At 52.5% G+C, this 24,398-nt stretch overlaps 1 protein-coding gene and 1 non-coding gene across 2 annotated transcripts in view; both read left to right on the top strand.

The window, feature by feature from the left end:
• SMARCC1 (SWI/SNF related, matrix associated, actin dependent regulator of chromatin subfamily c member 1) overlaps positions 1-24,398 on the top strand; it is a 50,720-nt gene that overhangs the window by 17,223 nt on the left and 9,099 nt on the right. Inside the window, exons 14-24 of the mRNA XM_054390172.1 lie at positions 190-261; positions 2,334-2,447; positions 3,270-3,423; positions 4,441-4,554; positions 6,696-6,755; positions 9,045-9,303; positions 10,520-10,681; positions 18,222-18,277; positions 19,254-19,368; positions 20,557-20,711; positions 22,505-22,639. Of these exons, the coding sequence (XP_054246147.1) occupies positions 190-261; positions 2,334-2,447; positions 3,270-3,423; positions 4,441-4,554; positions 6,696-6,755; positions 9,045-9,303; positions 10,520-10,681; positions 18,222-18,277; positions 19,254-19,368; positions 20,557-20,711; positions 22,505-22,639 (1,396 nt within the window). The remainder of the gene's footprint in view (positions 1-189; positions 262-2,333; positions 2,448-3,269; positions 3,424-4,440; positions 4,555-6,695; positions 6,756-9,044; positions 9,304-10,519; positions 10,682-18,221; positions 18,278-19,253; positions 19,369-20,556; positions 20,712-22,504; positions 22,640-24,398) is intronic.
• LOC128973823 (small nucleolar RNA SNORA5) lies at positions 7,264-7,399 on the top strand. The gene has a single exon (XR_008489294.1). It is a non-coding gene; the product is annotated as a small nucleolar RNA SNORA5 (small nucleolar RNA).

Raw genomic sequence — 24,398 nt, 5'->3', positions numbered from 1 at the left:
GATCTCCACTCTACCATCTCAGTTTGCTTCTTTAGCAAATTCCAAAGGGTGATGCTGCAATCCTGGGGATTCTCAACAATAATTCCAAGTCACTAACCCTTGCTGGGGATGTTCTGCCTCCCAAGAGCCCTCAGAAGGTGGTGGAGTGCTCTGAGGTCCTTTAGCCCTTGGCATCTGTTTGTGTTGCAGCATTCACGTGATTGAACGTCGTGCTCTGCCGGAGTTCTTCAATGGGAAAAACAAGTCCAAGACTCCAGAAATGTAAGTGAAGGCTAACTACAGACACAGAGCGTGCAAGATGAAGGAGCATCCTGTGGCATGGCTCCTGTGGCATGACTCCTGTGGCCACTTCAGCTATAGGCTGCCCAGGGAGGTGGTGGAGTCAGCATCCCTGGAGGTGTTCATGAAACGTGTGGCCATGGCACTTTGGGACATGGTCTAATGGCCATGGTGGTGTGGGGTTGGAGGTTGGACTGGGTGATCTGGAAGATCTCTTCCATCTGAAACAATTCTGTGATTGATGTTATGAGCAGAGTGTCTGTAGGGGCATGACAGGGGGACAGAGCTGCTGCAGAACCACAGCTGGTGGCTGGATCATGTCTGCACTGTCGTGTAGCAGAGGTGAACATTCACACATCCCAGCACTAGCTACAAGGGGTTGTCCAGGAAAAAGAAAACTCATTTCTCCCAGGTAATACCAGAACAAATTCTTCACCATGGTAAAAGACATGACCACCTTCCAAAGATACCTGAAAGTTTCCCTGATCCTGGCGGAACTTCATAATCCTTCTATTTACACATGCATGGCAGCACAAAATGGTAGGGGTGGAAGGGACCCCTGGAGGTCGTTGAGTCCAACCCCTCTGCCAGAGCAGGGTCACCTAGAGGAAGCCACACAGGATCACATCCAGGTGGGCCTTCAATGTCTCCAGAGATGAAGACTCCACCACCTCTCTGGGCAGCCTCAAAGAAGTTCCTCCTCATGTTTTAGGTGGAACTTCCTCTGTTCAAGTTTATGCCCTTTAGCTCTTGTCCTGTCCCTGGGGACCTGAGAAGTCTGGCCTCATCTTCCTGCCACCCACCCCTTAAGTATTTGGATGGGGATGGAGGAGCTGAAGCCATCCTGATGGTGGGAAAAGGAGGGCTGAGGACAACCAGTTGCAGCTGATAGGGCTGAACTGAAGGCAGTGGTGGAAGGAGGGAACCCTCCAGCAGCCCATCCTCCCCAGCAGTCTTTAGGTGCTAAGAGCAGGCTGAGCAAGGACCTATGCTGCACTTGGTGGCATTGCAGGAGATCCAGCTGGAAGGGCCCTCTGAAGGTTGTCAGCCCTGGCTTGACTGTTCTTGGGCTGCCACTTGCAGGAGGAACCTGTGGGATAGGGCTGCAGGCTCAGGCTGACTGAGGCTGGGGCTGGCTCTTTGTTCCCTCTTTCCTCCTGCCATGCTGTGTTTTGGAGGCTGGGGAGCTGCATGTGTAAGCAGCCATCCCCCAGCTTGCTGCAGGCTGCTGGCAGACTATGGGATGGATTTTGCACACTAATCTGTGCTGATTTCATGGCTGCATGAACAGCTGATGGGCAATTCTGAAAGTGCCAGGCTGAGGGTTTCAGGATGACTCCGCCCAGACCTGAGAGGGGGCTGTGTTGGTTGTGGGATTTAAATCAGGCAGCTGGAGCTGTTGCATCACAAGAATCACAGAATGGTAGGGGTTGGAAGGGGCCTCTGGAGATCATCCAGTCCAATCCCCTTGCTAAAGGAGAGTCACCTAAAGAAGGCTTCAGAGGAATGCTGCCAGAGATGGACATTTCACCACCTCTCTGGGCAGGGCTCTGACACCCTTTAAAAAAGTTTCTCCTCATGTTTGGATGGAACTTCTCATGTCCAAGTTTGTGCCCACTGCCTCTTGTCCTGTCCCTGGGTACCACAGAACAAAGCCTGGTGGCATCTTCCTAACAGTTATTGATCAGCATTGATGAGGTCCCCTCTAAACAGTCCCTCCCCAGCCTTCCTGGTGGTGAGGTGCTCAATGTGCTCTTGTCTTGGAGGAAAGATTCTTTAAAGGGTGAGTGGGAAGGAGTCTCCTTCTCTGGAGAGATTCCAAACCCATCCTGACAACCTCTTCCAAACTCATCTGGGTCCTGGGCAAGCTGCTGTGGGTGCCCTGCTTTAGCAGGGGGTTGGACTGGCTGAGCTCCGGAGGTCCCTTCCTACCCTGCCATGCTGGGATTCAGGGATTGTGAGTGTCTTTCTGGGGTGTTTGGCTTGGGAAGCTAATGCTGCAGGGCTGTGTGGCCATCCATGCCCACGAGGTGCCTCTGGGTTGATACCTGCAGATACCTGGCTTACCGCAACTTCATGATCGACACCTACCGCCTCAACCCCCAGGAGTACCTCACCAGCACTGCCTGCAGGAGGAACCTCACTGGAGATGTCTGTGCTGTCATGAGGTAAGCACTCTGCCTCTGCTGCCTTCACTGACCCCACAGCACCTGTGTTAGAAAGGGGGCTGCTCCAGGGGGGGCAGCAGAGGTGTGGGCAGTGCCCATCGTGCCGCTGCTCAGTGGCTGACCAAGCTGCTTTCTGCTCGTTAGTCATCTTCTGTCTGTTCTGAGCCATGCCTGCTGCTCAGGAGTTGCAGCAGGCCACCCAGGGAGGTGGTAGAGTCACCATCCCTGCAGGTGCTCTTGGGGACATGGTTTGATGGCCATGGTGGTGTTGGGTTGATAGTTGGACCTGATGGTCTTGAAGATCTTTTCCAACCCAAACAATTTTACAGTTCTACAGAGTTTGGTTCTTAACTGTGTGGTTATTTCAGTCCTGCTCCTGAGGCAGATGGAGTTTCCTTCAGACTCTCCCATTTTGCTATGGTTCTGTCAGTGCTGTTTCACCAACCCCCAGGTGCAGCAGAGCCTGAGAACTTTGGGACTTGCTAAATGTAGACTGAGTGAAGAACAGTTACAGATAGATGAGGGAAGCAAGTCCAGGGCTGTGCAGCCTCCCAGTCAATCCATGCATGGTCTGCAGATACCATGCATGCAGCCCTGGTTTAGCTTTGCCTTTATCCTCAGTTAATTGATTTCCTATCACCTACAACCAAAGCAGTGCTGAGTCCACACAGAGCTCCTGCTGGCTGATGTTTCTTGCTGTTCCTGATGACTGAAGGCCTGCAGAAGGTTCTGGAGAGCCAAGCTCCCTTCTTCACTGTCTCCTTTCTGCAGTGTCAGGCACAAGCAAGGCTTCAGGCTCTAATTTGTTGTGTTGGTTCATAGGGTCCATGCTTTTCTGGAGCAGTGGGGGCTCATTAACTACCAGGTGGATCCAGAAAGTCGTCCCATGGCCATGGGCCCTCCCCCAACCCCTCACTTCAACGTGCTGGCTGACACCCCCTCAGGACTCATGCCTCTCCATATCCGTACTCCCCAGGTGAGCCCCACAAGCCACAGCAACCTGGCTTGGCCTTTGCTCTAGCCAGGGTCACCTCTCCTGTTGGTAGAGTGAAATGTTCCTTTCCTTAGGCCATACCTTGAAGACTGGGGTCAGTTTTAGGCCTCTCACTCCAAGGACGTTGAGGGGCTGGAGCTCAAACTTTGCAGTCACAGAACAACCAGGTGGGCAAGAAGGGCACCAGCAGCCTGGCTTGGATCAGCAGTGGTGTGGCCAGCAGGAGCAGGGCAGGGATTGTCCCTATGGACTGGGCACTGGGGAGGCCACACCTCCAATCCTGGAGTCAGTTTTGGGCCTCTCACTCCAAGAAGGACATTGAGGAGATAGAGCAGGGCCAGAGAGGGGCAACAGAGCTGGGGAAGGGTCTGGAGAACAGGGCTGGGGAGGAGCAGCTGAGGGACCTGGGGGTGTTGAGCCTGGAGAAAAGGAGGCTGAGGGGAAACCTTCTGGCTCTCTGCAACTCCCTGAAAGGAGGCTGGAGCCAGGTGGGGGTTGGGCTCTTCTCCCAAGGAACAAGTGATAGGACCAGAGGAAACGGCCTCAAGTTGCCCCAACCTGAGTTGTCCTCAGGTTGGACATGAGGAACAATTTCTTGCCCTTGAATTTCTTGCCCGTCAAGGCCTGTCCCAGGCTGCCCAGGGCAGTGGTAGAGTCCCCATCCCTGGCAGTGTTTCAAAGCCTTGGAGATGTGGTGCTGAGGGCCATGGTTTGGTGGTGACCTGGTAGTTCTGGCTCATGGTTGGACCTGATGATCTTAAAGGTCTCTTCCAACCAAAGCAATTCTAACATTATGGTCTTTGTTGTCCATCTAGGCTGAGAGTTTCAGGTAGTTGGACTCTCTCCATCAAATCCCCAGTTTGTAGGTGATATGAAGTCATCTCTGCAAGCTTCCAACTTCTTCCTTCAGTCTGTGTTCTCCTTAATGTTGGTCTGAAATCCTTGACTGACCTTCAGTTCCTGCCTCTCTCAGCTTTCTCTTGTGGTGCCTCCTGACAGGTTCCAGCTGCTCAGCAGATGTTGAGTTTCCCTGAGAAAAACAAAGAGAAGCCAACAGACCTGCAGAACTTTGGACTTCGCACAGACATTTACTCCAAGAAGACTTTAGCAAAGGCAAGTCTGCTGGGAGTCAGTTTTGTTCCCCTGCACCTTCCATGCAGCTTTTTCTCCATGAGATGGCATTGAGATGACTTCTGTTACTCTTCCAGTCTTGTTTTAGGTTTCTTCTGTCTCTGTAGGACACTAAGATACATGGTGGTGAAGCTTGAGAGGAGATTTAAACTGGAGATGAGGAAGAAATTCTTTACAGTGGGGCTGGGGAGGCACTGGCACAAGTTGTTCAGGGAGGTTGTTGCTGCCTCCTGCCTGGAGGTGTTCAAGGCCCAGCTGGACAAGACCTTGAGCAACCTGGGCTGGTGGGAGGGGTCCCTGCCCATGGGAGGGGGTTGGAACTGGATGATCTTGAAGGTCCCTTCCAACACAGATGATGTCCCAAAACCTGAGCAGGGGATGTTGTAGCACTGGCACTGCAATGGATTGTGCTGGGCAGTTCAAGTTTCATAAAGCTGTAGAATGGGTTGGGTTGGAAAGGACCTTAAAGCTCATCCAGTTCCAGCCCCCTCCCATGGGCAGGGACATCTCCCACTAGAGCCACATCCAGCCTGGGCTTAAACACCTCCAGGCAGGAGGCTTCCACAACCTTTCTGGGCAACCCATTCCAGTGTCTCACCACCCTCAGAGTAAAGAACTTCTTCCTAATGTCCAACTTGAACCTATCCTGCTCCAGTTCTGCCCCTTGGCTTATCACCACAAGCCCTTATCAGAAGTCATGTGGTGATAGTTTTGAGATACCACTGCAGTGATGTTGGCAATTCCATCCCCTGCTGCCTGAGACCTGTCTGTGCACCTGACAGTGCTTGGAGATCCTCCAGCAACACCAGCTGACTGGTGAGCACCTTCCATGGAGTGACTTCTCCACCCAGATGAGGCAGAGAGAAGCTCACCCAGCTGATGAATCTGTTTACAGGGGAAGAGCTCGAGCAGATTTGTTTTCCAGGAGTTGATTTCCCTTTTCATTCTGTGTGGCAACTGCTTTCTTGGCTGTGGGGAGCAGAGAACTGCTCAGCTGCTGGGTGACTCACTTTTGAGTCATTCATCTTGAGACAGGATGGATCTGCTTTTCCTCACCACCCTTCTCCATCTGCTGTGGTCCTGCGCACAGACATCCAGTGGAGATAAGGTCACAAGCAGGGGCAGGCTGCTTTTGGGGTTGAGATGTAGTGGTTTAGGGTGTCCCAAGGTCTGGAAAGGAGAAGATTTCACCACTTGTAGCAAGTCTCAGGAGTTAACCCTGAGATGTAGGCTGGGGAGCAGCAACCCTTGGAGCAAGTGATGTCTGAGCAGGCAGCTCTCTTGCTGTGATCACTGTTTTCAGGGAGCTCAGCTCACTTGTGCAGATTTTACTGAGTTCCTGATGAACTTTTAGAAAGATGAACTTCTTTCTGGACCAACTTGCACCTTGTGGTTACAGGTTGCAGCTCTCCCTCCAAGCCATCTCTCTTTGTTTGACCCTCACAGCTCCCAGTCTGCCTTGGAAGCACAGCTTTGGTGGCAGCTCAGGTTAGGTTGCCAGAAGCTCTGCTCTGGGGAGAAAAGTGCCCTTGAAGCTGAGAGAATCCCAGGTGTGCCTGAACTGAGTGGTGCCTTCTCCCTGAGGAAAAACAGCTTCCTTCAGCTGCAGAGCAGCTGCTGAGGGGGTTGGAGCTTCTCTTCTGTCTTTGGTGTCAGCTGTAGAGCTTTGTGCAGATGACTCTATTCTTGGCTTGATGTTTGCTGTGTCTGCAAGCAAAGGGAGCCAGGGGAATGGGGTACCAGGTCACTCTGCTTTAGTTTGGAATCAAAGAGGAGTTGAAGGTTTTCCTCTAGGTGTGTTGGGAAGGTGGGACCTGGAACCTTCAGCTTCCCCAGAGACTGCAGGAACGTGCCCTGAACAAATCAAATGACCCAAAGCAGTGTAGGAGATAAGCAGGGCTTGGGTGGTCAGCTGGAGTAGGAGGTTGTGGCAGTTACGCTTTTGAGTGGATGAAATAACTTTGAATCATAGAGCTGTTGAGGCTGGAAGAGACCTTTGAGGTCATCAAGTCCAGCTGCTCACAATCACACCACTACTACTTCTCCTTTCCTTCTTAATGCCCTTTCCCAAAGCTCTGTGCAAAGAAACCTGCATCTCACTGTGGTCCTCCTCTCTTTTCTAGAGTAAAGGTGCAAGTGCTGGCAGAGAATGGACAGAACAAGAGACACTACTGCTGTTAGAAGTAAGTTCCTGGAAGGGTGGGGGCTTGGGAACCAAAACATGCAGGATGGTCCAGGCTTTAAAAAGTCTCCATGTAGCTTGGGAATGGTTTGGGAGTGGAGTTAGATACCAGCTGCATGCTGAAACAAACTGGGGTAGCAAAGTGGAGTTCCTAGGGGATAGCAGTCTCTTGAGACCCAAGAGATGTAGCTAGAGGAGGAGGATGGTCGAGTATCTGTGGGCACAAGGCTGCCTTTGTGTGCTCATGGATTTGAACTGGTTTCAGGTTGCAGCTCTCCCTCCAAGCTCTTTCTCTTTATTTGACCATCACAGCTACCAGAAAGCACTAAAAAAAATTACGCCAAAATCTGTGGGCTAGAGGAGCTCCATGTGCCTGAAGATTCTGAACAGGAAGAGAAACTTTTTTTGGTGTGAGGGTGCTGGAGTCTTGTCCCAGGCTGCCCAGAGAGGTTGCGGAGTCTTCTTGTGTGGAGAGATTCCAAACCCAGCCCAGTCCCTGCCAGCTCCCCTGCAGCTCTGTCAAATTCGTTCTCTGCCCCCTCCATGGCAGGGAGCGGCCAAGCAGCTGCCACAGCAACCTTGTGCTCCATGAGCCCCATGGCCCCTTCCAGTGGGACACTGGGGGGTGAAATGGCACAGACACAGCCATGTGTTGCATGGCCCCTTCCCAAGGGACACCAAGGGCTCAAATCCCACCACAGACACAGCCATGTGCTCATCTCCAGCTGCTGTTGACCAACCCTACCCAGGTACTTTTCCAGAGAGCCAGAAGGTCTCCCCTCAGCCTCTTTTTCAACAACCCCAGGTCCCTCAGCCTCTTCTGGTCACACAAAACAAGCAGTAAGGTAATGAAACAATGCAGGTGACAGATTCTTCATCCTGAAGAACAAAATCACCCCCCCCTCTCCTAAGCCTGGAGAGTGGAGTTTGCTTTAATGTGAGTTTAAATTAATAATGGTTTTGTTCTTCATTCTTGGTGGATTTAACCTCTGAATAAATCAGTGCAGAGGATCTCAGTTCAAGCATAAGTACTGAGCTCTAATGAGCCAACTCAGTCCAATTAAATCCTCAGGGTAGCTTTGGGCAAACATCTCTGCAGTGGAAATTCCAGAGGATGAATCTTATCTAAAATAATTATTGTCCTTCTGCCTGTTGACTGAATAAATTGGGGGGAGGAAAGACCATCTTCCTCCCAGAATTATCCTCCCTGCCACTGCTGCTGCTGCCTAGCTCTATTCTTGCCTGCCTAAGTGCATTTGCCAGCTATTAATAGCAAGGACAGCTCTTGGGAGAGCTCCTCTGTCTCACAGCTGAACGACAAGCAGAGGAGCAAAGCTTGCAGGGCCGCAGAGATCAGAGCTGATCTCATGAGCTGTTGAGATGCAGGATGGGTCAGTGGGGACAGGTAGGGAGGGTGGAGTGAAGGCTGAATGTTGAGTAGGTGTTTGTTCCTGGGTGTGGCCTGGTGAGCTGAGTGCTTTCTCCTTCTTGTGAATCAGAATGGGTTGGCTTGGGAGGCATCTTCAAGCCCATCCAGTTCCAAGCTCCCTGCCATGGGCAGGGACACCTCCCACTAGCCCAGGTTGCTCAAGGCCTCATCTAACCTGGCCTTGGATGCCTCCAGGCTTGGAGTCTCCACAACTTCTCTGTTCCAGTGCCTCATCACCCTCACAGGGAAGAATTTCTTTCTCAAGTCTCATCTAAATCCAGCTGCTTCCAGTTTGAAGCCATCACCCCTCATCCTGTCTCTCCGTGCCTTCATCAAAAGTCCCTCTCCAGCTCTTGTGGAGCCTCCTTCAAATCCTGGCAGGCTTCTGTAAGGTCTCCCTGGAGCCTTTCCTTCTCCAGGCTGCCCAAGCCCAAGTCTCTCAGCCTGACCTCACAGCAGAAGGCTTCCAGCCCTGCCAGCATTGCTGTGGCCTCCTCTGGCCCTGCTCCAACAGCTTCATGCATGGAGAAGGTGAATCATTGAATGGTTTAGGTTGGAAGAGACCTTCAAGATCATCTAGTTCCCACCCTCAGCCATGGGTAGGGACACCTTCCACCAGGCCAGGTTGCTCAAGGCCTTGTCCAACCTGGCCTGGTATGTCTTCAGGGAGGGGACAGCTTCCTTAGGCAAGATGAGGCAGAGGTCAGGAGGCCAGGTCGGAGCTGTGGGTTGCTGTGGTGTGGAGCAGGCTGTCCAGTGCAGCCTGTCCTGGGTTCCTTCCATTCCACCTTCTGATCAGCTTCTTCAAGCACTGAAAGGCCACCAGAAGGCCACATAAACAGTGACCTTTGTCTCTTGCAGGCCCTGGAGATGTACAAGGATGACTGGAACAAAGTCTCGGAGCACGTGGGGAGCCGGACCCAGGATGAGTGCATCCTCCACTTCCTGAGGCTGCCCATCGAAGACCCCTACCTGGAGAACTCAGATGCCTCCCTGGGCCCCCTGGCCTACCAACCTGTGCCCTTCAGCCAGTCTGGCAACCCTGTGATGAGCACTGTGGCTTTCCTGGCATCGGTGGTGGACCCCCGGGTGGCATCAGCTGCAGCTAAGGCAGCCCTGGGTGTGTGTCTTGGCTCTGTCTCTGTCAGGGAAGCTGCCAGGTTGCAGGCAAGGCAGAGAGGCTCTTCAAGGGCACTGGGTGGCTAAAGATGGCTTGGGTAGTGCTTCTCTGACCACTAACAGTCTTTGCAGGCACCACCTGGTTGTTGGTGCCACTCTGACCACTGCCCTTAGATCCATTTAGGCTGGAAGAGACCTTTAAGGTCATGGAGTCCAAACATTGACCCTGCACTGCCAGAGCACCACCAAACCATGGCCCTCAGCACCACAGCTCCATGGCTCTGAAACTCCTCTAAGGATGGGGACTGCACCACTGCCCTGGGCAGCCTGGGACAGGCGTTGACAACCCTCAAGGACAAGAAATTGTCCAACCTGAACCTCCCCTGGGTTATCTCAAGGTTGTTTCCTCTTATTCTGCCCGTTCTTCCTTGAGAGAAGAGACCAACCCCTACCTGGCTCCAGCCTCCTTTTCAGGGAGCTGTAGGGAGCCAGAAGGTCTCCCCTCAGCCTCCTCTTCTCCAGCCTGAATACCCCCAGCTCCCTCAGCTGCTCTTCCCCAGCCCTGTTTGCCAGACCCTTCCCCATCTTCATTGCCTTTCCCTGCTCCTGCTCCACCCCTCAATGTCCTTGTTGGAGTGAGAGGCCCAAACCTGACCTCAGGATTTGAGCTGTAGCCTCACCAGTGCCCAGTTCAGGAGGACAATCCCTGCCCTGCTGCTGCTGGCCACACCACTGCTGCTCCAGGCCAGGCTGCTGGTGCCCTTCTTGCCCACCTGGGCACCCCCTGGCTCATCTCCAGCTGCTGTCACCAACCCCTCCAGGTCCTTTCCCACCAGGCAGTTTCCAGCCCCTCTGCCTCCAGCCTGGAGCCTTCCTGGGGTTCCCTCTGCCATGGGTGAGTGCCCAGTGCTCAAATTCCCATTTCCCTGTTCTCTTGAATGAAATTCTCTTGCCATGGGTAGGGACATCTCCCACTAGCCCAGGTTGGTCTTTTAACAGTCCTGATGGAATCCTTCCCTTTGCTTTTTTCCATGTAAAAACCCTAATTTCCTATAAATAGGAGGAGAAAATCACCACCTGGTGTGAAAAGAAGGACCTGAGAGAGTTCAGAATTCAGTTCCTCAGGGGGTTGGCCTGAGCCTCAAGCAGAGAAGATCATAAGTTAGTTTGCTGTAGACCCCTGCCAGGAGGAACATTTTGTGTCTTGTCTTCCCCAGAGGAGTTTTCTCGAGTCAGAGAGGAGGTGCCCCTGGAGCTCGTTGAAGCTCATGTCAAGAAAGTCCAAGAAGCAGCAAGAGCCTCTGGGAAGGTGGATCCAACCTATGGGCTGGAGAGCAGCTGTATTGCTGGAACTGGTCCAGATGAGCCAGAGAAAATGGGTAAGTTGTCCCTCAAAGTGCAGGAAACCTGTTCTGGAGTCCTCCCTGGAGGTGTTCAAGGCCACTTGGGACAGGGCCTTGAGCAGCCTGCTCTGGTGGGACGTGTCCTTGCCAATGGCAGAAGGTTGGATCTTTAAGATCCCTTCCAACCCAAACCATTCTATGAATTTCCACAGATGAGGTTCTTCAGGTGTTTTCTGAGGGACAGGTTCACCTCCATCAAGGTGAGGAGAGAGCCTGGTCATCCTCCTCCTGCTTGCTGCAGGACTGGGACACCTGGCACTGAATGAAGGAATCTGGGACTAACATTAGGGTTCTTAGCTCATGGAAAATGCCTTTGCTTGGGATGCAAAGAGTTGAGCCAAGGGGGAAATAGCAGAGCAGAAGATCTCCTGCTGATTCTGTGGTGGTTGGGGTGGTTGGAGGATGCTGCCTTGCTACTCAGGATAAAGCAAACTTGGGGTTGTTGGCCCTTTCAGCTGCTGCTGAGTCTACAGAGTTCTGACACAGCTTCTAGTAAGCAGCCTCTGGGGAGGAATAACCACCTGCACCAGTACAGCTGAGGGGCTGGAAGGCAGCCCTGAGGAGAGGACCTGGCAGTGCTGAGGGACAGCAAATTCCCCATGAGCCAGCACTCTGCCCTCGTGGCCAAGAAGGCAAATGGTCTCCTGGGATGGGGTGAAGAGGTATGTGGGCAGCAGGTATGAGGCCACTTCTGATCCAGTTGTGGACTCCCCAGTTCAAGAGATACAACTGCTGGAGAGAGTCTCAAGCAGGAGACAGCAGCTGCTGAGGGGCCTGGAGCAGCTCTGTGAGGAGCAAAGGCTGAGAGCCTGGAGAAGAGCAGGAAGTTCCTGTCATGGGACCTGTGGAGCTGGAGAGCAGGTGGCCCATGCCACCACTCTTTGGAATGAGCTGTGTGGTGGTGAGGCCTGGAAGCAGCACTGTCCTCTTAGAGTTAATGGCATTGGCATTGGGCTGTGACTAATGGAATAAATTAGGACAAGAGCAGATGGTTCTCCCTGGGGGAGCTGCTCAGCAGGAGTGAACTGGGTCACTCCACAATCTGCAGTGCCTTCCAGCTCCAAACCAGCTTTGCACTGGGGGGCACTGGGGAATCCATAGCCTGTCCTGGCAGAGGTGTGTTTGGGATGTCCATGTGTAGTGTTGGGCTGGGCAGCTGCTGAAACAGAGCTGTGCTGGAATTTTGTATCCAGACTTCACTCTGGAGAACCTCAAAATGCCTCCTTGGGGCTCCGCACTGTAAGTAAAGTTCAGTTAAAATCCTATCACAGCTCCATAAGGGTTTTTAACATCTTAATGTTGGAGAAGTGCAGAAGATGTGGAATGCAAAAAGCGAAGTGTGCCTGGAGCAGATCATAGATCCACAGAGCCCTTTGGGCTGGAAGGGACCTCAAAGATCATCCAGGCTGAGAGAGTTGGGCTTGGTCAGCCTGGAGAAGAGAAGGCTCCAGGGAGACCTTACAGCAGCCTGCCAGGATCTGAAGGGGGCTCCAGGAGAGGGATTTTTGCTGAAGGCATGGAGAGACAGGATGAGGGGTGATGCCTTCAAACTAGGAGCAAATGGATTTGGGTGAGACACGAGGAAGAAATTTGTCCCTGTGAGGCACTGGAAGTGAGAAGTTGTGGAGACTCCAAGCTTGGAGGTGTCCAAGGCCAGGTTGGATGAGGCTAGTGGGAGGTGTCCCTGCCCATGGCAGGGGGCTTGGAACTGGATGATCCCTTCCAACCCAAACCATTCTGCCATTCTATAAACCAAATCATGGAGAGCTCTGATTTTCTTATTCCTGTGGTGCAGGGAATCCTTCAGCCTGGTGCCCTCCTTGGCCACAAGCAGAGGTTGGCTGATGGCAGTGGGAGCTGCAGAGCCCTTGTGCTGTCACCACAGATCAAGGCGTGGTAGCTAATAGGAGCAAGCAGTGTTCAAAAGGCATTGCCTACAACCTGCCTCCAGTTGTCATCCTAATTTGAGGACAACATCTCAGTCTGCAGCCAGGACCAGAAAGCCTGAGTCAAATCAGGATGTTTGCAGTCATCTTTGTCACACACAACTACCTTGTGACTCTCCTTGCAGCTGAATGTGTCCCTCTCTGACAGAGAGGAACATTTTGTGTTGCACAGTGTCCCTCAGGTGGATTCTGATGGCGGGGGGAGGCCAAGGACAGGGTTCATGGATTGCAGTGGATTGGAAGAGACCCTCCAAGGGCATCTTGTCCAACCCCCCTGCAGGCAGCAGGGACACCTCCAGCTAGATCAGACTGCCCAGGGCCACATCCAGTCTGATCTGAATGTCTCCAGGGATGGGGCCTGAACCACATCCCTGGGCAGCCTGTTCCAGTGTCTCCCCACTCTCACTGTGCAGAACTGCTTCCTGATGTCCAACCTAACTCTGCCCTGCTCCAGTTTCAGCCCACTGCCCCTTGTCCAGTTGCTCCAGGCCCTTCTGAACAGTCCCTCCCCAGCCTTCCTGGTGGTGAGGTGCTCAGTGTGCTCTTGTCTTGGAGGAAAGAGTCTCTGAAGGCTGAGTGGGAAGGAGTCTCCTTCACCGGACATACTCCAAATCCATCTGGGCAACCCATTCCAAACTCATCTGGATGCTGGGCAAGCTGCTGTGGGTGCCCTGCTTTAGCAGGAGGCTGGACTGGATGAGCTCCAGAGGTCCCTTCCACCCCACACCATGCAGATTGTCCTCAGACCAGAGCTTTGTTGCCCTGTTCCACTTAACTTAGAGTCCTGTAGGAAGCAGAACTTCAGAACTGGAGGCAGAATTTCAGAACAACTTCTCCTCCTCTCCCCTTGGTTCACTGTGGAGTGTTTTCTGGGACATCACAGACGGGTTTGCCTCTCAACTATGCTGTCTCCTAGTACTTGGAACCTTGAAGTTCTGAGAGTTGGAGTTAAGCTGCAGCAGAATGAAGTTTTGTGTCTTCCAGCTCTTAAGTGTGCTTGAGACCGTGAGCTCACACTAGAGTTGGTTGAGTGGAAGATCCTCAGCTGTGTCTCCACTCTTTGTCCCTAAAGGAGAAGAAGGAGCTGTCTCTGTGAAGCTCTTCTCTTTCAGCTGGGGGAAGGAGGACAATTTGAAGCCCAGTTTGGAGCTCTCCTTCTAGGCTTGCAGTAGCTGTCTGACAAAACCTCACTGAGAGATTCCCCTTGACATTAGTAGTACACCAAAAGCTAACTCTGAAGAGGAAACTTGTGAGGAGGTTTGGCCCCAGTCTCCAGAAATGGAGCTGTGGTGGCAGACACTGCAGGTCAGTAGAGTTCTCAGCTGTCCATCAGGCCTTGCACTGGAGGTTGATTAGAGGTGGAAGGGACTTCTGTGGAAACTTCTCCACAGAGTGGGTGCTGCTGGAGCAGAGCACTTTATACACCTCTCCTCCTTTGCTGGAGCATAGGGGAATTGCCATCCAGTGAGGACTGGTGAAGATGAACCCCCCTGCCCTCCACCAGCTGATGTCTTCAGAAGCTTAGAGGTGGATCGGGGGCTTTACACCAGCAGTTTGGTCTGGCAGCTTCTGTTGGACAGCATAAGCTCCTTCCTTAGTGCTCCTTAGATTGTCTTGCAAAACAGAATCCCACCATGGTGGGGGTTGGGTTGGAAGGGACCTCTGGAGCTCAGCCAGTCCAACCCCTGCTCCAGCAGGGCACCCACAGCAGCTTGCCCAGGAGCACAATGCCCAGGGGGGTTTGGAATCTCTCCACACAAGGAGACTCCACAACCTCTCTGGGCAGCCTGGGACAGGCCTCCAGCACCCTCACCCCAAAGAACTTTCTCCTCCTGTTCAGAAGGAACCTCCTGGGTTCCAGTTTCTGCCCCTTGCCCCTTGTGCTGTCCCTGGGCACCACTGAGCAGAGTCTGGCCCCAGCCTCTTGCCCCCCATGCTCCCTTTAGCTCTTGCTGAGCATTGCTCAGCTCCCCTCTGGGGCTGCTCTCCTCCAGGCTCTCAGCCCCAGGGCTCTCAGCCTTTGCTCCTCACAGAGCTGCTCCAGGCCCCTCAGCAGCTTCCCAGCCTCCACTGGACTCTCTCCAGCAGTTCCCTGTCTCTCTTGACCTGGGGAGCCCAGAAGTGGCCCCAGTCCTCCAGATGTGGACAATGTTATTGCCCAGAACAGAAACTAAGATCCTGAACAGGGAGCATGGGGCTGTGCTGGCACTTCCCTGTGCTCCATTCTTGCAGCCCAGCTGGGTGCTGCACACAAACTGGGATTCCTTGGATTTCCCACAGTCATGTGCAGAACCCCAGGAAGGAGTCAGTACAATGTTCAGACACCTTCATGGTGTTCTCCATCAATGTGCTTCTTGTTATCCTCTTATCTCAGATGTTTACTACCATTAGTAGGGACACCTTAAATGCTTTGTAAATGAATAAGTGAGTGGATAAAACAAGGATTTAGCATCCCTGGAGACATTCAGGGTCAGGCTTGATGAGGCTCTGAGCAGCCTGGTCTTGTTGGGGATGTCCCTGCTGACTGCAGGGGGGGTTGGACCAGATGATCTTTAAAGGTCCCCTCAACCCAGTGCATTCTGTGATTCTGTGTCTCCCAAGCACTGCTAAAACACTCACTCCTCTTAGCTCCTGCACCGGGGGAATTTTTATTTTGATTATTCTTATTTTTATTTCCTGTTCCTTCCTCATTTTGCCCTCCCTGGGAGGCTCCTCTCTCATCTTCTGCTGTAGATGCTGAAGCTGGATGGGATGATAACTGATCAGCTGGCACTCCAAAAGCAATCTGCAGCTCAGGGCCTCCTAGCTGTGCTTTGGCAGAGCTCCTTAGCTCTCTGTAATCACTGTTTGAATGCCAACCAGACAGTAAATAAGAGCTTAGAAGCCTGAGGAGCTCAGCCAAAACCCCAGGCAGCAGGAGCACATAGTGGTGGGCTGGGAGGCTGAAGCTAAGGCTGTCTCCTGGTTGGTGGTAGGGCACTCTGAAGGTGCTTGGGGTCAAGGTCAGGTTTTTAGGGGGGCTGGAGGTGGTTTGAGTTCTAAATAGGAAGGTGCAGAGGTGGTAGGTGCTGCCTGGATCCACACATCCATGGCACTGGGAGAAGCTGTCAAGTGTCCCAAGTGTCTGTCTTCTCTTCTTGCAGCTTATGATGACTATTTCCCAAATGCCTCCTTGTGTTTTCTCCTCTGAGGAGGGGAAGGCTCCTTTGGCCAGGCTCTAGAGGGAGGTTTGAGATGACCAGCTGGGACCCAGAGGCTGCAGTGGTGTGGGTGAGCTGCCTGGGGAGAGCTCTTCTCCTGGGCACATGCTTGGCAGGCTTCTCTTTTTCCAGGAGGAACTTCTTCGTGGCTGCAGTGTGAGAACATTGGCTTGAAGCCAGTCTTGTGGGACTCCTCTGCAGCTTCAGGGCATGGTGTAAGGCTGAGGCTCCACCTCCTGGAGGAGTCCAGGAAATTGCCCAGAGCACCGAACTGGTGGCTTCATGGGGAGCCTTGCACCTCTTGAAACAGTGCCTGAAGCCTCTGGGCAGGAGTAGGAGCTCACCCAAAGCATCAGCACTGAAGGTGCAACTCAGCTCTAGTGTTCCAGAGCATCAGGTAGAAGATGCTCCCCAAAGAACTGGGAGCTGAGCACCCCCAGCACTGCCAGGAGGGGAGGTCACTCAGCCTCAGCTTCCTCACTTGTCTGGGGCTAGGTTTTGGGTCTAGCCTTCAGCTGGTTAACTCCTGGGCTTTTCTAGCTTGCTGTCCAACCAACAACCACCTCTTGTGCTCAGACATGACTCACACCTTGTTGAGCACCCAGCTGGGGCAGCTGGGCCCTTGAGGAGCTGCAGTGCAGCTTTCTTCAGTGAGGAGGCAAAGAAAGTGTTAGGCTTTGACTTGGATCATCTCATCCCCCAAGGACTGGTATTGTCACAGCTGAGGAAGGGGCAGGAGGATGGACAATGGTCATAGAATCACACACAGCTGTTGAGCTTGAGGAGACCTTTCAGATCATCAGGTGGCAGCTGCTCACCCAGAGCTCACAACCTCACCACTGCTGCTAAGCCACTGCCACTGCACCACATCCCTCAGCACCACACCCATGTGGCTTTTGAAGAGCTCCAGGGAGGGGACTCCACCAGCTCCATGGGCAGCCTCTTCCAATCCCTGAGAACCCTTCCTGGGAAGAAATTGTTCCCCATCTCCAACCTGAACCTCCCCTGGCATACCTGTCCCTCTCCTGTCACTTGCTGGAGGGCCTGAGTGGGAGCTCTGGCTAGGGACACCTGCCAGGGGCCTGCACTTCTGGGCCAATTCCTTTGATTTCTTCATTGCCCAGTTCAGACTCAAAGATTTGTACAATGGTTTGGGTTGGAAGGACCTTGAAGATCATCCAGTTCCAACCCCCCTGCCATGGGCCAGGACACCTTCCACTATCCCAGGTTGCTGAAGACCTCATCCAACCTGGCCTTGAACACCTCTAGGGAGAGAGCATCCACCGCCTCCCTGGGCAGCCTATTCCAGAGTCTCATCACCCTGGTACTGAAGAACTTCTTCCTCAGCTCCAGTCTAACCCTGCTCTGCCTCAGCTTCAAACCATCCCCCCTTGGCCTGTCTCTAGACACCCTCAGGGAGAGTCCCTCTACAGCCTTCCTGCAGGATTCCTTAGGTCATGGAAAGCAGCAATAAGGTTCCCCCAGAGGCTTTTCCTCTGCAGGCTGCACACCCCCAGCTCCCTCAGCCTGGCCTCACAGCAGAGCTGCTCCAGCCCTTGGATCATCCTTGTGGCCTCCTCTGGACTCATTCCAACAGCTCTGTGTCCTTCTGCTGGGGACACCAGACCTGGAGGCAGGATTGGAGGTGAGGTCAGAGCAGAATAAAGGGGCAGAAAGCCCTCTCTTTCCCCACTGGCCACACTCCTCCTGGTGCAGCCCAGGATCAGGAGTGTCTCTGGGTAGACCTTTCATGGAGAGCAGCTCAGGGGATCTTGTGCTAAGGAGGATTTGCAAGTCTGGCAGCACCTTAATTGAGGTTAATGATGGAGCTGCCAACCATCTCCAGGATCCAGTTGGCTGTATTGGGGGAAACAAACCAAACCAAAACGCTTTTCTGCTGTTAGTGTGAATGCATTAGCTCAGAGGGAGAGATTTGGTGGTTCCCCTCTAGATGGGAACTGGGAAATCCAGCAGAGCAGAGGGGAGTTTGTGTTTTATTCTGCTTGTTGGGCTGGAAAGAAAAACCACAGTAACATTTCACTTTGCACTCAAGTCAGTGTCGGGAGCTTTTGGTCTTCCAGGAGTTTCATGTTCTCCTTAAACCACAGTTGGGACAATCATTAAGGTTGGAAAAGACCTCAAGGATGATCAGGTCCAACCTTCTACCCAGCAGCAGTAGCATGGCCATGAAACCATGTCTCAAAGTGTTACATCTGTTGGCTTTTCTTTTAACACCTCCAGGGATGGTGACTCCACCACAAAGAGAACAGAAAGTTGCACTCAACCCTGACATAAATGTTGAGGGTGACCAATGGACCTTCTGGCCCCATCTCTGGCAATTCTAAATATTTCAGTGATTTCTTTTCTCAGATGGAGCTGAAGAAGAAAAGATGGAAACTGAGACAGATGGGCAGCAGCCTGAGAAGGTAAGCCTGGGTCACTGGTTCTGAAAAGGTGCTTCTGACACTGAGGAACCTGAATTACTATTCAGCTCTGAAGCTCTCAGCACATGAAGGATATTAACTTGTTGGAGCAGGGCCAGAGGAGGCCACAGCAATGCTGGCAGGGCTGGAAGCCCTCTGCTGTGAGGCCAGGCTGAGAGACTTGGGCTTGGGCAGCCTGGAGAAGAGAAGGCTCCAGGGAGACCTTCTGGTGGCCTTGCAGTGTTTCAAGGGTACCATCAGAAAGCTGGGGGCAGACATTTGAGCAGGGCCTGCTGTGACAGGACAAGGGCTGATGGTTTGAACTGAGAGAGGGAGATTCAGACTGGAGGGAGAGGAGAAATGTTTGTACCATGAGAATGGTGAGATCCTGTCCCAGGTTGCCCAGAGAGCTGGGAGCTGCCCCATCCCTGGCACCATCCCAGCTCAGGTTGTTTGGGGCTCTGAGCAACCTGCTCTGGTTGCAGCTGTCCCTGCTGGCTGCAGGGGCTTGGTCTGGATGAGCTTTAAAGGTAAACTCAAAGCGTTCTGTGATTCTGCTGGAACCAGTGTGGGCAGCACAATGGTAGAAGGTGCCCCTGGCTGTCATCCTAGCTCAGGGTTTGCTGTACCCCAGCTGAAGCCAGGCTGGCCCTGGGTTGCTGCCTGGCAGACTCTTTGCAGTGTGGCAGTGCCTCCCTGCTCCCAGGTGTCAGTTACAGTTGGCTCCCTGGGCATCAGCTGCAGGCAGCCTTTAACATTTCATCTCTTCCTTTGCAGCAGTGAATTGATTTCATAGGATCATAGAAAAGGTTGAGTTGGAAAAGGACCTTCAAGGTCATCCAGTTCCAACCCCCCTGCCATGGGCAGGGACACCTCCCACTAGCCCAGGTTGCTGAAGGCAATTTGAAAGCTGAAACCAAGTCACCAGCAAGTGTCTTCTACAGCTCTCATGCTTCAACCAATCTTTCACCCCATTTAGGTTGAGAACAAAGTGGAGAGTGAAATTGAGGAAGGAGATAAAGCACAAGAAGGAGAAAATGAGAGAAACTCAGAGAAGGAACCAGAGAGCGAAGCTCCTGCAGACCCCAAGCCAGGTAATGGTTGCCATCTGCTCCTCAAGCTGTGCTGGCTTCTAATAGCCTCCCTCTGAAGTGGTTGGAACAGGCTCTAAACTGTGGCAGAAATATTTCCTCTCACATCAGGCTGCTTCATGCTTCAGCAGTGAATATTCCAGTCCCATTTCACTGCAGAGTTCAGGCACTAAATTGTTTCTCCAACTCAATGTTTTAGCTCAGCGCAGCAGCAAGGGGAGGGGAGGGTCAGAGGAATCATTTTCTCCTGCCCCTGTTGCACAGCATTTCAGCATTTTTGATGCAGTGGGACTGCTCACTTCTGAGGGGAGAAGTTAGTGTGCTAGCTCAGTTCTCCTGTGAAGTGATCCTGAGGCTTTATTTTGGCAGTCCTAAGGAGTCCTGGGTTTGGTTTTTTTCCCTACATAAGAAATTATTTTTATTTATCTCCACATATTCTCCTTGTCCCACATTGGAAATTTTTTTTATCCTGATCCTTACACCAAATAAACTTTTCCTGGCTCTTCCATCCAGGATTTTAGCACCAGGTAGGCACCAGAAGCATTTGGATTGGATGTGATGATGGAGTTGGTTTGGAGATGCAGCTGCAATGACTCAGAGGAGTGTAAGGGGTGAAGTGACAAGGTGGAAAGTAAAAGCACTTCAAGTTGCCCCTGTTTGCTGGGTCAGCTCCTGCTAGGCTGGAGTTGTTCCCCTGGCAGCATCTGGAGGAGGAGCAGTCTTCAGCCTGGAGAAGAGGAGGCTTTGGGGGGACCTTACAGAGATCTTCTAATGCCTGAAGCTACAGGAGAGCTGGGCAGGGACTTTTTACAAGGGCTTGTAGTGGCAGGATGAGGAGCAATGGATTGGAGCTGGAAGAGGGGAGATGGAGGCTGGAGATGGGGAAGAAATTCTTGATAGTGAGGGTGGGGAGAGACTGGTACAGTTTGCCCAGGGAGGTTGTGGATGCCTCCTGGAGGTGTTCCAGGCCAGGCTGGATGAGGCCTTGAGCAACCTGGGCTGGTGGGAAGTGTCCCTGCCCATGGCAGGGGTTGGAGCTGGATGATCTTTAAGGTCCCTTCCAAGCCATTCTGTGATGCTCTGAGTCATTTTGTTGGCTACCAGCAGCCTGCTCAGTGCACTCCTGTCCTGCCAGGACACCGTTAGCGAGGGCAGAAGGCTCCTAACAGAGCTGGGGGAAATCTCTTGCAGAAGAGAAGGAGGCAGAAGAGAACAAGGAGAACGTTGATGCCAGCAAGGACAAAGAGAGTGAGGCTGGGAAGAAGAAAGTGGAACATGAAATCTCGGAAGGAAATGTAGCTACAGCTGCAGCTGCTGCCCTTGCCTCAGCTGCCACCAAAGCAAAGGTTTGTTTCATCCCAGTTCCCCCTTGGCTTGGTTTCCAGCTCACATGAGAACTCTCCTTGAAGTGCTCCTTTGTTCCAGATCCCTGGGCTTTCATGTTCTAATCTCAATACCCTGAAGGGGCACAAGTGCCTTCTGCCCTTTCTCCTGCTCCACCTCCTCAGGGAGCTCAAATCTGGGCAGCTAGTTTATGAAGTCCATGAATCCCCCTAAGAAATCCAGGCCCCAAAAGGTGTTCATCCTTTCTGGGCAAGGCTTTTCCCTGTTCAGCAGCTCTGGGTGACAAAACCCTGAGGTTGCCCTTTTTGTTTTGCTGCTCTCTGGACTTGACACAATTCTGTGCTTGGACACCAACAGCAGAGTGATTTTAACACCCTTTTTAACAGACAACTTAATTGGTTGTTGTGTTGAGAGGCACTTTTGTGTCTGCTGAAAGCACCTTCTGTATTTTTGTCATTAAACTTCTGTTTGTCTGGCTGCTAATGAGCTGTGGTTTCAATCAGCTCCCTGTACAAGAGCTTTGCTTTCACCCTGTCATTACTAATTGCAGGTTGTCTTTCATTTTCTTCTTGCAGGAACCACATCACCAACTCATCTTCTTGCCTTCTTTTCAGAAGCTGTTTTCTCTTGGCTTGGTTTGGGTTTTTTTGATTCAGTTTGTAGTTGGAGTTTCTTAATGGCTCTTGGATTCAGTGCCATGCTCTGTGTCACAGGATCCCAAAATCCCAGCATGGGAGGGGTTGGAAGGGACCTCTGGAGCTCACCCAGTCTAACCCCCTGCTAAAGCAGGGCACCCACAGCAGCTTGCCCAGGAGCACAATGCCCAGGGGGGTTTGGAATCTCTCCACACAAGGAGACTCCACAACCTCTCTGGGCAGCCTGGGACAGGCCTCCAGCACCCTTGCACCAAAGAACTTTCTCCTCCTGTTCAGAAGGAACCTCCTGGGTTCCACTTTGTGCCCATTGCCCCTTGTGCTGTCCCTGGGCACCACTGACAAGAGTCTGGCCCCAGCCTCTTGCCCATCATGGTTCCCTCAGCTCTTGTTGAACATTGCTCAGCTCCCCTCTGGGGCTGCTCTCCTCCAGGCTCTCAGCCCCAGCTCCCCCCCCCCAGCAGCTTCCCAGCCTCCACTGCACTCTCTCCAGCAATTCTTTGTCTCTCTTGAACTGGGGAGCCCAGAACTGGACCCAGTTCTCCAGCTGTGGCCTCAGTCGAGCAGATGGAGAGGAGAACCTCCTCCCCCTGCTGCCCACACTCTTCTTCGTGCCCCCCAGCAGACCATTGCCCTGCTTGGCCAGGAGGGCACAGTGCTGGCTCATGAGCAACTTGTCCCCCAGCACTCCCTGGTTCTTCTCCATGGGCTGCATCCCAGCAGGTCACCCCTCAGCTGTGCTGGTGCAGGGGATTGTTCTTCCCCATAGGCAGGACCCTCCCCTTGCCCTTGTTGATCTTTGATGAAGGCTTTTAGGGTGACCTAACGCTGCCTTGCCCCAGCAGTCCCTTGCTCCCTCAGTGTCATTTCCACTGACAGTATCCTCTTTTGCACACCACTCAGAAGGCTTTGAGGCACAGCTGGATTAGTAGAGAGCACCCACAACATCTCTTGACACTTATTTATTTAATGAAAATCTGATTTCATAGCCCCAGAGCTTCTGGTTCTAACACCCTGGGTTGTCTCCAGAGGTGGACTGGGATAGCTGAAGCTGGCTGGACCTGTAGTTGGGTGATTAGTTCCCTTGAAGCACTTCATTCTGTGACATGTTTGTAAACCAGAGCCCTGTGTTTCATCCTCAGCACCTAGCAGCAGTGGAAGAGAGGAAGATCAAGTCCCTGGTTGCCCTTTTGGTGGAGACACAGATGAAGAAGCTGGAGATCAAACTTCGCCATTTTGAGGAGCTGGAAACCATCATGGACAGAGAGAAGGAGGCGGTGAGTGGGGCTCTGGGAGAAGTCATGGAGTTGTTTGGGTTGCAAAAGCCCTCCAAGATCATCCAGTCCAACCAGCAGCCCTCCAAGATCATCCAGTCCAACCAGCAACCCACCACCAGCATGGCCATCAAACCATGGCCCCAGGTGCCATGGCCACAGGTTTCTTGAACACCTCAGGGATGGGGACTCCACCACCTCCCTGGGCAGCCTGTGCCAATGCTTGACCAAGTCAGTCCCTGCAGACAGCTGTGTGTGCTCACAGCTGGGGAATCAGCATCTTCAGCTGCTCCTCACCTTCATGCAGGTCTTCTCCTTCAGCCACAATTCATAGTGACCACCTAGAGTAGTATTTGGAACCTCTCCTTTCTCCACCATCTTCTCTTTACCATAAGCAGCAAGCTGGTGGTATCCAAGATTTGCTTCCTAATCCTTGTTCCTGCCATCTAAGCACAGATGTGGGGTTGGTGGTGAGCCTTCACCTGGGTCTTCTCCTGTGAATGGTTTCTGGCACACACATCACTCTGTCCTGGGAAGAGAGTGAAATGGTGGAAACCTGACTGCCCTGAGGGAAGGGAAAAGCAGACTCTGTGTCTGCCTCTCCTTACTGACCCAGTTTAGACTGGAGGGATTGGGTCTAAGCTCAGGGGTTTGCAATCAGAGTTGTTTTGGTGGGAAGAGACCTTTAAGATCATGAAGTCCAAACATTGACCCTGCACTGCCAGGGCACCACCAAACCATGGCCCCCAGCACCACATCTCCATGGCTTTGAAACCCCTCCAAGGATGGAAACTCCACCACTGCCCTGGGACAGGCCTTGAGAGCCCTCAAGGGCAAGAAATTGTTCCTCATGTCTAACCTAAACCTCCCCTGGGGCAACTTGAGGCCATTGATGTCTCTCTCTGGGGGAAGCTTGCCCATGTTTGTCAACCAGCAGTTGGCATCAGCTCCTCATTCTTGGTGTGCTGAGGTTTGCCCTTCCCTGTGGATTTAGTGGCATTTCCATCCCCACTTTGGCCTCCATCACACTGATGGAGCTTGACAGGCTGTGGGCTTGTGTGGTGCCAGAGTGTCAGCAGGAATTTCTCCCTGGCTCAGCATCCTCCACCCTTTCAGGGTGATCTTTGCTTCCCACACTGATTGGCAGCTCAAGGAATGGACCTAAAAAGGTTCTCTGGAGAGGTTTTTCTTTCCTTTGGGGCATTTATTCTATTAGGATTGGGGTTTTTTTCTATCCTTTTTGAGACATCTGTCATTTTCCTTCTTAAAAACATGCACACAGATTTATTTTATCTTTTTTCTTTTCCCCCTTGGCTTTCTGGTAGTTAAATTCTGTTTTTGCCCCTGCCATGGTGGATGTTTAGTGGAATCACTAAAGCACTAAAGATTCCTGAGGGCATGTGTCCTCTCTTGCTCCTCTGGCTTTGTCAAGGTAAGGTGAGTGGAAGTGGTGAGGGAAATGTGGACTGCAGGGTGGTGGATTTTAGGCAGAGCACAGCAATTTCAGTGATTAAAGTCATCCCACAGCTGCCAACTCTGTCCTGTTGGTAGGAGCCACCTTCCAGAGTCCTAAAATCATTAGGGTTGGGAAAGGCCTCTAAGATCATGGAATGATAAGGGTTGGAAGGGGACCTCTGGAGATAGCTGGCCCAACCCAGGGTCACCTAGAGCAGACTGCACAGGACAGCATCTGAATGAGGTTTAAATGACTCCAGAGGTGGAGACTCTGCTACCTAACAGCAAGTCCAACCTTCTACCCAGC

Source organism: Indicator indicator, chromosome 20, assembly GCF_027791375.1.
Source record: "Indicator indicator isolate 239-I01 chromosome 20, UM_Iind_1.1, whole genome shotgun sequence".
Taxonomy (NCBI): domain Eukaryota; kingdom Metazoa; phylum Chordata; class Aves; order Piciformes; family Indicatoridae; genus Indicator; species Indicator indicator.
The sequence above is the reverse complement of the archived record's forward strand: the minus strand, read 5'-3'. Positions and strand labels throughout refer to the sequence as shown.